A 12,619-nucleotide genomic window follows, 5' to 3' on the forward strand; every position below is an offset into this window, starting at 1 on the left:
ATAAAGACGTGAAGAAAACCGATCGTGTCAAGGGCATGAAGGATCTCTACAAAATCTGGACCAAGATTATTCTGGGGTGTTTCTATCACAGGAAAGCAACTCATTCTGCAGATTTTGTCAACAATGAGCAGAAATACATTCTGTATTGCATTGCCACTCAGAAGAAGGTTGATGTTATCTACATAATCTTCAACCACATGTGGAATGCTGTGAGGGATTCCAGAAATGCCTTCAGAATAAAGAAGTGTACTATTATTCCTTTTGGAAGAATTATTACAAATCTTCTGGTTCATTCCAAGATTGTTGAAGACTTGGAAGCTCAAGGGACCATCAAAGATCTTGTTGTTGATACTGGAAGTTGCTTGAATGCTCTCACCTTGAGAAAGATGAGTATTATTGATGTTATCATACAAACCCCTCAACCTCTTCCTGGAGCAAGAAGCAGAAGAGATCCTGTTCTTGCTGACTTTGAGTCCTTCTTCAGAAGTGAGCTGCCAGGAGTCAAAACTAAATATCTGAACTCACTCAAGGAAGAAAAAGGCAAAGTTGCTCCTGCTAAAGGTGGTCGCAAGAAAGTTTCCACTTCCAGGCCTGCTGCTTCAGAAGATGTTTCAGAAGCTGCACCTGATGCTGTTGTCAGGAAGGAAAGAAGGACAAAGCGAAAATTTGATCATCCTTCTGTTAACCAGGAGAAAGTAGTCCAAAGTGTAGCTGCTGCTACTGTTGTTGTTGAGAAAGCTGCTCAAGAAGAAGTTGTTGCTGAAGAAGTTCAGGAAGTTGTAGTTAAAAATAAAGATAGTGAAAAAGAGACTGCTGAGAAGAAGAAGAAGAAGAAGAAGAAGAGAAAAATGAAAAATAAGAATGTGGAAAATGAAAAGGCTGTTGAAAAGAAGAAGACAAGAAAAAGAAAATTAATCATTGAAGATTCGGATGAAGAAGAAGAAGCTCAAAAAGCTATGAATCAGCCAGAAGGAATGATTTAAGGACCAATAACTCAAGTAGTTGAAGGTCAGAAGGCTGTTGATAATGAGAAGGAGAAACTGGAATCTGCCAGAAGAAGAGAAATTTCTCTTGGAAAGGCAAAGATTGTGGAAGAGCAGAAGAATAAGAAGCAAAGGAAGCTTGAGGCTGTGTTTGAGGCTATTCAGAAGGTGTCCAAAGGTATACATCTCTCTGAACCTGATTCTGTTCCTGCTTTACGATCAGAAGTTGCACCAATAAATGTTGCTCAAACCCCTGAACCAATAAATCAACCAGAAAAAGCCCCATCAGAATCACCCATAAATATCCATGTTCTCACACCTCCTTCTTCTCCTGTAACCAATACTCTTACCCCTTCTCATTCACCCATCACAAACGTTCCCATTCCTCCCTCTCCATCCACAACCAACATTGTTTCTGACCAGGCCCTTGAAAACCCTGTTCTTGACCAGGCCCTCGACGGTTCATGCTTTCAAGGGACTAAAAATTGTGCATGTTGCTCCACTTCCCCGAAGAAATCTTTTAACCGTGTTCCATTAACGGTTCTCCTCTCTTTTGTCTTAGGATTATCTACCACAATGGCTCCATAATTGCATACCTCTTTTACTACAAATGGTCTCGACCATTTTGGCTTCCCTTTATTCGGAAATAACTTGAGTCTTGGTTTGCACAAGAGCACCCTTTTTCCAACTTGAATTTCTTTGTGGCTGATGTTTGTATCATGAGATGCTTTCATTTTGTCTTTTTTAACTTGATTTTCAGCATCTTTGAGTTCTTCTTCGGTGGCATCGATTTGGAAACTATCCTTCTTGTTCTTAGGATGCTTCTTGGTTTCGAAAAGATTAAACTTTACCTCTTCATCTTGCACCCTTACTTTCATGATCCCCGCATCCATATCAATCATCATTCGGGCGGTTTTCATGAATGGTCTTCCAAGAATTAATGGTACCTCATGATCTTCCTCCATGTCAACTACCACAAAATCCACCGGGAAAAAGAATTTGTCTACTTTTACTAGCAAATCTTGAACCACTCCATATGGTGAGGTGATAGACTTGTCGGCTAATTGCAATGTCATCCTAGTAGGCTTCATCAAAATATTCCCTAATTTCTTGACAATGGATAAAGGGATTAAGTTGATGCTAGACCCCAGATCAATCAACCCGGCACCAGTGAAGTTCCCTCCAATATTTAATGGCAAAGTGACTCGTCCCGGATCGGATTCCTTTCTTGGAGTAGTTCTTTGGATTATGGCACTACACTGGGCATCAAGCAACACGGTCTCCTCATCTGTGTATTTCTTTTTCTTTGTGATTATATTCTTCATGAATTTAGCATACTTGGGCATTTGCTCCAACGCTTCGGCAAATGGAATATTTATATGAAGTTGTTTAAATATGTCCATAAACCTTGCATGTTGCCTAGCATTATCTTTCTTTGATGGTGCATGTGGGTATGGGAGGTGTTGACTCGGTATCACCTTGCTTGCCATTTTGTCACATGCTTTCTTCCTTTTGGATTGATCTCTTTTTTTCACTTCTTTATTCACCTCAGTTACAACAATTTCATCTTCCTCATCTTCCGCTGCACGATTATCATCTTCCTTCTCAACATCCTTGTTTTCAACTTCCTCATCAAGCACTTTTGCACTCTTTATTGAAGTAGCATTGCAAGTTTCTACACAAGTCATAGGATTTTGAAAAGTTGAGACTTGCCTTACGTTTTGCTCGGTGAAGAATTTGGTAAGTTGAACATCTTGCGTTTCCCGGTTTTGTTGAATGGATGAAGAGAATTGCATGAATTGATTCATGGTTTCCTCTAACTCAGAGGGTCCACTTTGATAACCTTGATTATAGTGTGAAGGCCCTTGTTGTTGATTTGTCATTGACATTTGTATGAACTGATTCATGGTTTCTTCCAACTTAGATTGTCCTCCTTGTTGTTGTGGCGACGGTTGAGTGTAAGGTTGAAAGGCTTGTTGTTGATATTCATGGTTAGCCATATGATACTCTATCGTATCTTCCGGTGTGCCCCATCTGCTATCATAAAACTCACTAACTTGAGGTGTGAACTGTGACACACTTTGAATGAGATACTCCATTTGTTGAAATAGGATCTCGTTTTGAGCATGAATCGCAGCATTTATATTTGGGTCGAACATGTCGACAAAGAAAATTCTGCAAAACTAGCAAACAAGTGAAATAACAGGATAAAAAATAATAATAATAAAAATAAAATTAAAAGAAATAAAAATAAAAATTAAAAGATTATTGAAATAACAAAATCTAAAATAAACTAACTAACTAAAATTCTCAAATAAAGGAACTAAACTAAAAATCTAAAATAAAGGAATTAAACTAAAATCCTAAAATAAAGGGACTAAACTAAAATTCTAAAATTAAGTAACTAAACAAAAAATCTAAAATTAAGTAAATAAACAAAAAAAATCTAAAATTAAGTAAATAACTCAAAATAATACGACTATTGCAATGCGTGCAATATTGACACCAATCCCCGGCAACGGCGCCAATTTGTTGAAAGTATTTATGGGTAAATATTTTCTGTAATATATCGTATCCACAGGGATTGGTTAATATCACTGCCGTTCTATAGTTGTTTATTTTGAGTTAAGAAATTTGGTTTGGTTTGTTTTATACTAATAATAATATCAAAAGCAAATAATAAAATAAAAGCAAGTAAAGGACTTTGTGTTAACAAATAAAGAAAGATGTTGAGTCTTTAGGGTTCATCAACCTAATCCTATACAATTATCAATTAATTCACAATAGAACAATCCTTTGAATCATTATCTTCACTTATCCTCAAATAAGATTCCATGTCTGCAAATCAAATTAGATAACTTTTACCGGTATGAGATTCGATCTCTCCAAATCACAATAACGATAATAGTAATTAAGAACGATAATTATGAAAACCCAATTACAATTCCATCTCTGCAAATTGCAATTGAATCAATATAGTAACCTAGGGCAAAAGTTAAATCCTTTCTTTCGATCAAAGATTCAACGATAATTTAAGAATAAAAACAAGGTTTCTTATTGATAATAAATTCAAACAATTGTTCACAGGGATTAATCAATGGTAATGTATATTCATAGGTTAACTACTACCTTAGACTCAACAAGAGGGATTTAGCTCTCCATAGACATGAAGAACATACAAGAATCAATGGAGGAATTCATCTTCATCAATAGAATGCCTTCAATTGGTAAAGAATCCACCTTCTATTGTTATTCTCAGCTTCAGAATCAGATAGCTCTCCTAATTTCGCTCTTCACAAAGTTCTCTAACCACTTGGAAACTAGGGCTTTAAAACAGAACTTTTGGGCTTTTAACGCCGAGGCCGCGGCGCGGCAACGGGCTGGCGCGGCGCGCCCCTCAAACAGAAATATTTTCGCGGCGCGCCTAGGAACTCTCGCGGCGCGCCCTTTGTACTTTCCATCTTTTTCTTCAACCTTTGAGACTTCCAGCTTTCTTTCCTCCTCATGTTCTTCTTAAGTTTTTATTCAGCTCAAAACCTGCAACAATAACACCCACAAGTGATTCGATTTGCTTTACGCACGAACTAAACTTATTCAGTTCAATTCTTAATAAAAACCTATGGATTCATCACATTTTTGCATTGGTTTAGAGAAGAAATCACTTATATTAACACATGAATTTACCATTAATTTACTCCTAACAAACTCTCCCCAACTTAGAGTTTTGTTTGTCCCTAAACAAAATTACTTACCTCCAACAAAGTCTACCGACAATCATGCAACAAGTTTTTCAACACGTTTTTCTTAAGTGGTTCAATCCAGTAACTAAGTCAAATACTCCTCTTCCACCTGCAAACTCAGAACATACACATGAAACAAACTTTGAAAGCAAATCACCTCCAGAAGTTCAAAACACTACACAATTGTAATTGAATCAGCACTAATCACTCTCATCAAAAAGCATGATGAATAAACGAGGGGTTAAACACTCATCCACACAATTAAATCAACAAAAATCCATATCATACGTTCACCGAATTGCTAGCATCAAGTCCTGTGAAATCTGAGAATCAGAAGGTCTTTCTCGGGTTGTAATGCGGTTTAGATTCAAAGAAAAGAAGATAATCAAGGGTTGTTCCTAATCTAGGGAAGCATCCAAATCATAACTCATTCCTTCTTTTCTATAACTTTAATTCTCTCACCCGTTCATCCTTTTCCATTCGTAGCGTGGTTTTTCTCTCTCACTTTTTTTTTCAACAACTATTATATTCAAACGTTGTTCTTTTTCCATCAATTTTCTCTCTTTTTTTTTTTCAAGCTACGAATTCTTTAGCCTTTCACCAATTACCACATATACTTACTCTTCTTTTGAGAGTGACTCTCCCCAACTTGGAGATCAACCTGTATTTAGATTATATGAATGCTCCCCTACTTTCTAAAAAAGGTCAAAGAGAAAACACATCACCAAATTTTATGGTTGATGGTCCAAAACAAAACTTTTTATTGAGATCAAACTCACCAGGTATTTCCTTGGTGCATATTATGATACTTACCTTGACCTCAGGCTCAAAGAATGGTTAGCAAAGGATCACACTCTCACAGAAGAAGATAATTTTTACGGTGGAGTCGGCTCAAAGAACTCTCAAATTCAAACAATTGCCTAAATCACTTCCACAGATTTCCACAGACGATGCAACAACCGGTTTAGCATGATACGAACACGTCAAAAATAATTAATGGTCTTCCTGCATATAGTAAACCATGGAAAGCTTTCCTCACAATGGTTAAGGCTAAGCTGATCCAATAAACAATGTACCATAAAGAACTTCTGTTAAGAATTTACTAACACCTTAAGTTTCATTGCACACATTAAGAGTTTGAGTTTGAAATTTCATACCTGCTTTGTTACTTATTGAAAAAGAGAGTGAAACTCAAAAATTTTGAACATTCACTTACTACCACTTTCATACATGTTGCTTCATTGTTGATACTTCGCTTGAGGTTCTCGCTTTGTTATGGGACTACTTACTCTAACTGGGAGTACATAACAGACATAAAAACATAAAATTGAACATAAAAAATGCAAAGAGTAAATCCACCCCCAAACTTAAACTAAACATTGACCTCAATGTTTCGTAACAAGCCCGAGAGGGTTGACTCACAGAGGGTATTACAATATTACTTGCCTCTTCCTAGCTTTCACCAGAAAGGTTCCCTTATTATTTCCTGAAATAAAAATAGACAAAAATAAAACATTAGAAGTGTGGGTTACCTCCCACAAAGTGCTTCGTTTAACGTCGCATGGCTCGACGGTTCATGCTTTCAAGGGACTAAAAATTGTGCATGTTGCTCCACTTCCCCGAAGAAATCTTTTAACCGTGTTCCATTAACGGTTCTCCTCTCTTTTGTCTTAGGATTATCTACCACAATGGCTCCATAATTGCATACCTCTTTTACTACAAATGGTCTCGACCATTTTGGCTTCCCTTTATTCGGAAATAACTTGAGTCTTGGTTTGCACAAGAGCACCCTTTTTCCAACTTGAATTTCTTTGTGGCTGATGTTTGTATCATGAGATGCTTTCATTTTGTCTTTTTTAACTTGATTTTCAGCATCTTTGAGTTCTTCTTCGGTGGCATCGATTTGGAAACTATCCTTCTTGTTCTTAGGATGCTTCTTGGTTTCGAAAAGATTAAACTTTACCTCTTCATCTTGCACCCTTACTTTCATGATCCCCGCATCCATATCAATCATCATTCGGGCGGTTTTCATGAATGGTCTTCCAAGAATTAATGGTACCTCATGATCTTCCTCCATGTCAACTACCACAAAATCCACCGGGAAAAAGAATTTGTCTACTTTTACTAGCAAATCTTGAACCACTCCATATGGTGAGGTGATAGACTTGTCGGCTAATTGCAATGTCATCCTAGTAGGCTTCATCAAAATATTCCCTAATTTCTTGACAATGGATAAAGGGATTAAGTTGATGCTAGACCCCAGATCAATCAACCCGGCACCAGTGAAGTTCCCTCCAATATTTAATGGCAAAGTGACTCGTCCCGGATCGGATTCCTTTCTTGGAGTAGTTCTTTGGATTATGGCACTACACTGGGCATCAAGCAACACGGTCTCCTCATCTGTGTATTTCTTTTTCTTTGTGATTATATTCTTCATGAATTTAGCATACTTGGGCATTTGCTCCAACGCTTCGGCAAATGGAATATTTATATGAAGTTGTTTAAATATGTCCATAAACCTTGCATGTTGCCTAGCATTATCTTTCTTTGATGGTGCATGTGGGTATGGGAGGTGTTGACTCGGTATCACCTTGCTTGCCATTTTGTCACATGCTTTCTTCCTTTTGGATTGATCTCTTTTTTTCACTTCTTTATTCACCTCAGTTACAACAATTTCATCTTCCTCATCTTCCGCTGCACGATTATCATCTTCCTTCTCAACATCCTTGTTTTCAACTTCCTCATCAAGCACTTTTGCACTCTTTATTGAAGTAGCATTGCAAGTTTCTACACAAGTCATAGGATTTTGAAAAGTTGAGACTTGCCTTACGTTTTGCTCGGTGAAGAATTTGGTAAGTTGAACATCTTGCGTTTCCCGGTTTTGTTGAATGGATGAAGAGAATTGCATGAATTGATTCATGGTTTCCTCTAACTCAGAGGGTCCACTTTGATAACCTTGATTATAGTGTGAAGGCCCTTGTTGTTGATTTGTCATTGACATTTGTATGAACTGATTCATGGTTTCTTCCAACTTAGATTGTCCTCCTTGTTGTTGTGGCGACGGTTGAGTGTAAGGTTGAAAGGCTTGTTGTTGATATTCATGGTTAGCCATATGATACTCTATCGTATCTTCCGGTGTGCCCCATCTGCTATCATAAAACTCACTAACTTGAGGTGTGAACTGTGACACACTTTGAATGAGATACTCCATTTGTTGAAATAGGATCTCGTTTTGAGCATGAATCGCAGCATTTATATTTGGGTCGAACATGTCGACAAAGAAAATTCTGCAAAACTAGCAAACAAGTGAAATAACAGGATAAAAAATAATAATAATAAAAATAAAATTAAAAGAAATAAAAATAAAAATTAAAAGATTATTGAAATAACAAAATCTAAAATAAACTAACTAACTAAAATTCTCAAATAAAGGAACTAAACTAAAAATCTAAAATAAAGGAATTAAACTAAAATCCTAAAATAAAGGGACTAAACTAAAATTCTAAAATTAAGTAACTAAACAAAAAATCTAAAATTAAGTAAATAAACAAAAAAAATCTAAAATTAAGTAAATAACTCAAAATAATACGACTATTGCAATGCGTGCAATATTGACACCAATCCCCGGCAACGGCGCCAATTTGTTGAAAGTATTTATGGGTAAATATTTTCTGTAATATATCGTATCCACAGGGATTGGTTAATATCACTGCCGTTCTATAGTTGTTTATTTTGAGTTAAGAAATTTGGTTTGGTTTGTTTTATACTAATAATAATATCAAAAGCAAATAATAAAATAAAAGCAAGTAAAGGACTTTGTGTTAACAAATAAAGAAAGATGTTGAGTCTTTAGGGTTCATCAACCTAATCCTATACAATTATCAATTAATTCACAATAGAACAATCCTTTGAATCATTATCTTCACTTATCCTCAAATAAGATTCCATGTCTGCAAATCAAATTAGATAACTTTTACCGGTATGAGATTCGATCTCTCCAAATCACAATAACGATAATAGTAATTAAGAACGATAATTATGAAAACCCAATTACAATTCCATCTCTGCAAATTGCAATTGAATCAATATAGTAACCTAGGGCAAAAGTTAAATCCTTTCTTTCGATCAAAGATTCAACGATAATTTAAGAATAAAAACAAGGTTTCTTATTGATAATAAATTCAAACAATTGTTCACAGGGATTAATCAATGGTAATGTATATTCATAGGTTAACTACTACCTTAGACTCAACAAGAGGGATTTAGCTCTCCATAGACATGAAGAACATACAAGAATCAATGGAGGAATTCATCTTCATCAATAGAATGCCTTCAATTGGTAAAGAATCCACCTTCTATTGTTATTCTCAGCTTCAGAATCAGATAGCTCTCCTAATTTCGCTCTTCACAAAGTTCTCTAACCACTTGGAAACTAGGGCTTTAAAACAGAACTTTTGGGCTTTTAACGCCGAGGCCGCGGCGCGGCAACGGGCTGGCGCGGCGCGCCCCTCAAACAGAAATATTTTCGCGGCGCGCCTAGGAACTCTCGCGGCGCGCCCTTTGTACTTTCCATCTTTTTCTTCAACCTTTGAGACTTCCAGCTTTCTTTCCTCCTCATGTTCTTCTTAAGTTTTTATTCAGCTCAAAACCTGCAACAATAACACCCACAAGTGATTCGATTTGCTTTACGCACGAACTAAACTTATTCAGTTCAATTCTTAATAAAAACCTATGGATTCATCACATTTTTGCATTGGTTTAGAGAAGAAATCACTTATATTAACACATGAATTTACCATTAATTTACTCCTAACAAACTCTCCCCAACTTAGAGTTTTGTTTGTCCCTAAACAAAATTACTTACCTCCAACAAAGTCTACCGACAATCATGCAACAAGTTTTTCAACACGTTTTTCTTAAGTGGTTCAATCCAGTAACTAAGTCAAATACTCCTCTTCCACCTGCAAACTCAGAACATACACATGAAACAAACTTTGAAAGCAAATCACCTCCAGAAGTTCAAAACACTACACAATTGTAATTGAATCAGCACTAATCACTCTCATCAAAAAGCATGATGAATAAACGAGGGGTTAAACACTCATCCACACAATTAAATCAACAAAAATCCATATCATACGTTCACCGAATTGCTAGCATCAAGTCCTGTGAAATCTGAGAATCAGAAGGTCTTTCTCGGGTTGTAATGCGGTTTAGATTCAAAGAAAAGAAGATAATCAAGGGTTGTTCCTAATCTAGGGAAGCATCCAAATCATAACTCATTCCTTCTTTTCTATAACTTTAATTCTCTCACCCGTTCATCCTTTTCCATTCGTAGCGTGGTTTTTCTCTCTCACTTTTTTTTTCAACAACTATTATATTCAAACGTTGTTCTTTTTCCATCAATTTTCTCTCTTTTTTTTTTTCAAGCTACGAATTCTTTAGCCTTTCACCAATTACCACATATACTTACTCTTCTTTTGAGAGTGACTCTCCCCAACTTGGAGATCAACCTGTATTTAGATTATATGAATGCTCCCCTACTTTCTAAAAAAGGTCAAAGAGAAAACACATCACCAAATTTTATGGTTGATGGTCCAAAACAAAACTTTTTATTGAGATCAAACTCACCAGGTATTTCCTTGGTGCATATTATGATACTTACCTTGACCTCAGGCTCAAAGAATGGTTAGCAAAGGATCACACTCTCACAGAAGAAGATAATTTTTACGGTGGAGTCGGCTCAAAGAACTCTCAAATTCAAACAATTGCCTAAATCACTTCCACAGATTTCCACAGACGATGCAACAACCGGTTTAGCATGATACGAACACGTCAAAAATAATTAATGGTCTTCCTGCATATAGTAAACCATGGAAAGCTTTCCTCACAATGGTTAAGGCTAAGCTGATCCAATAAACAATGTACCATAAAGAACTTCTGTTAAGAATTTACTAACACCTTAAGTTTCATTGCACACATTAAGAGTTTGAGTTTGAAATTTCATACCTGCTTTGTTACTTATTGAAAAAGAGAGTGAAACTCAAAAATTTTGAACATTCACTTACTACCACTTTCATACATGTTGCTTCATTGTTGATACTTCGCTTGAGGTTCTCGCTTTGTTATGGGACTACTTACTCTAACTGGGAGTACATAACAGACATAAAAACATAAAATTGAACATAAAAAATGCAAAGAGTAAATCCACCCCCAAACTTAAACTAAACATTGACCTCAATGTTTCGTAACAAGCCCGAGAGGGTTGACTCACAGAGGGTATTACAATATTACTTGCCTCTTCCTAGCTTTCACCAGAAAGGTTCCCTTATTATTTCCTGAAATAAAAATAGACAAAAATAAAACATTAGAAGTGTGGGTTACCTCCCACAAAGTGCTTCGTTTAACGTCGCATGGCTCGACGGTTCATGCTTTCAAGGGACTAAAAATTGTGCATGTTGCTCCACTTCCCCGAAGAAATCTTTTAACCGTGTTCCATTAACGGTTCTCCTCTCTTTTGTCTTAGGATTATCTACCACAATGGCTCCATAATTGCATACCTCTTTTACTACAAATGGTCTCGACCATTTTGGCTTCCCTTTATTCGGAAATAACTTGAGTCTTGGTTTGCACAAGAGCACCCTTTTTCCAACTTGAATTTCTTTGTGGCTGATGTTTGTATCATGAGATGCTTTCATTTTGTCTTTTTTAACTTGATTTTCAGCATCTTTGAGTTCTTCTTCGGTGGCATCGATTTGGAAACTATCCTTCTTGTTCTTAGGATGCTTCTTGGTTTCGAAAAGATTAAACTTTACCTCTTCATCTTGCACCCTTACTTTCATGATCCCCGCATCCATATCAATCATCATTCGGGCGGTTTTCATGAATGGTCTTCCAAGAATTAATGGTACCTCATGATCTTCCTCCATGTCAACTACCACAAAATCCACCGGGAAAAAGAATTTGTCTACTTTTACTAGCAAATCTTGAACCACTCCATATGGTGAGGTGATAGACTTGTCGGCTAATTGCAATGTCATCCTAGTAGGCTTCATCAAAATATTCCCTAATTTCTTGACAATGGATAAAGGGATTAAGTTGATGCTAGACCCCAGATCAATCAACCCGGCACCAGTGAAGTTCCCTCCAATATTTAATGGCAAAGTGACTCGTCCCGGATCGGATTCCTTTCTTGGAGTAGTTCTTTGGATTATGGCACTACACTGGGCATCAAGCAACACGGTCTCCTCATCTGTGTATTTCTTTTTCTTTGTGATTATATTCTTCATGAATTTAGCATACTTGGGCATTTGCTCCAACGCTTCGGCAAATGGAATATTTATATGAAGTTGTTTAAATATGTCCATAAACCTTGCATGTTGCCTAGCATTATCTTTCTTTGATGGTGCATGTGGGTATGGGAGGTGTTGACTCGGTATCACCTTGCTTGCCATTTTGTCACATGCTTTCTTCCTTTTGGATTGATCTCTTTTTTTCACTTCTTTATTCACCTCAGTTACAACAATTTCATCTTCCTCATCTTCCGCTGCACGATTATCATCTTCCTTCTCAACATCCTTGTTTTCAACTTCCTCATCAAGCACTTTTGCACTCTTTATTGAAGTAGCATTGCAAGTTTCTACACAAGTCATAGGATTTTGAAAAGTTGAGACTTGCCTTACGTTTTGCTCGGTGAAGAATTTGGTAAGTTGAACATCTTGCGTTTCCCGGTTTTGTTGAATGGATGAAGAGAATTGCATGAATTGATTCATGGTTTCCTCTAACTCAGAGGGTCCACTTTGATAACCTTGATTATAGTGTGAAGGCCCTTGTTGTTGATTTGTCATTGACATTTGTATGAACTGATTCATGGTTTCTTCCAACTTAGATTGTCCT

The 12,619-nt window shown here is 36.6% G+C and overlaps 1 protein-coding gene across 1 annotated transcript in view; it reads right to left on the reverse strand.

The window, feature by feature from the left end:
* Positions 1-12,375, reverse strand: part of LOC131604900 (uncharacterized) — a 31,076-nt gene extending 18,701 nt beyond the window's left edge. Inside the window, exons 1-3 of the mRNA XM_058877316.1 lie at positions 12,166-12,375; positions 7,314-7,484; positions 2,462-2,632 (exon numbers count right to left, since the gene is read on the reverse strand). Of these exons, the coding sequence (XP_058733299.1) occupies positions 2,462-2,632; positions 7,314-7,484; positions 12,166-12,375 (552 nt within the window). The remainder of the gene's footprint in view (positions 1-2,461; positions 2,633-7,313; positions 7,485-12,165) is intronic.
* Between the last annotated feature and the right edge of the window lie 244 nt (positions 12,376-12,619).

This window comes from Vicia villosa, linkage group LG5, assembly GCF_029867415.1.
Source record: "Vicia villosa cultivar HV-30 ecotype Madison, WI linkage group LG5, Vvil1.0, whole genome shotgun sequence".
In the NCBI taxonomy this organism is placed as follows: Eukaryota; Viridiplantae; Streptophyta; class Magnoliopsida; order Fabales; family Fabaceae; genus Vicia; species Vicia villosa.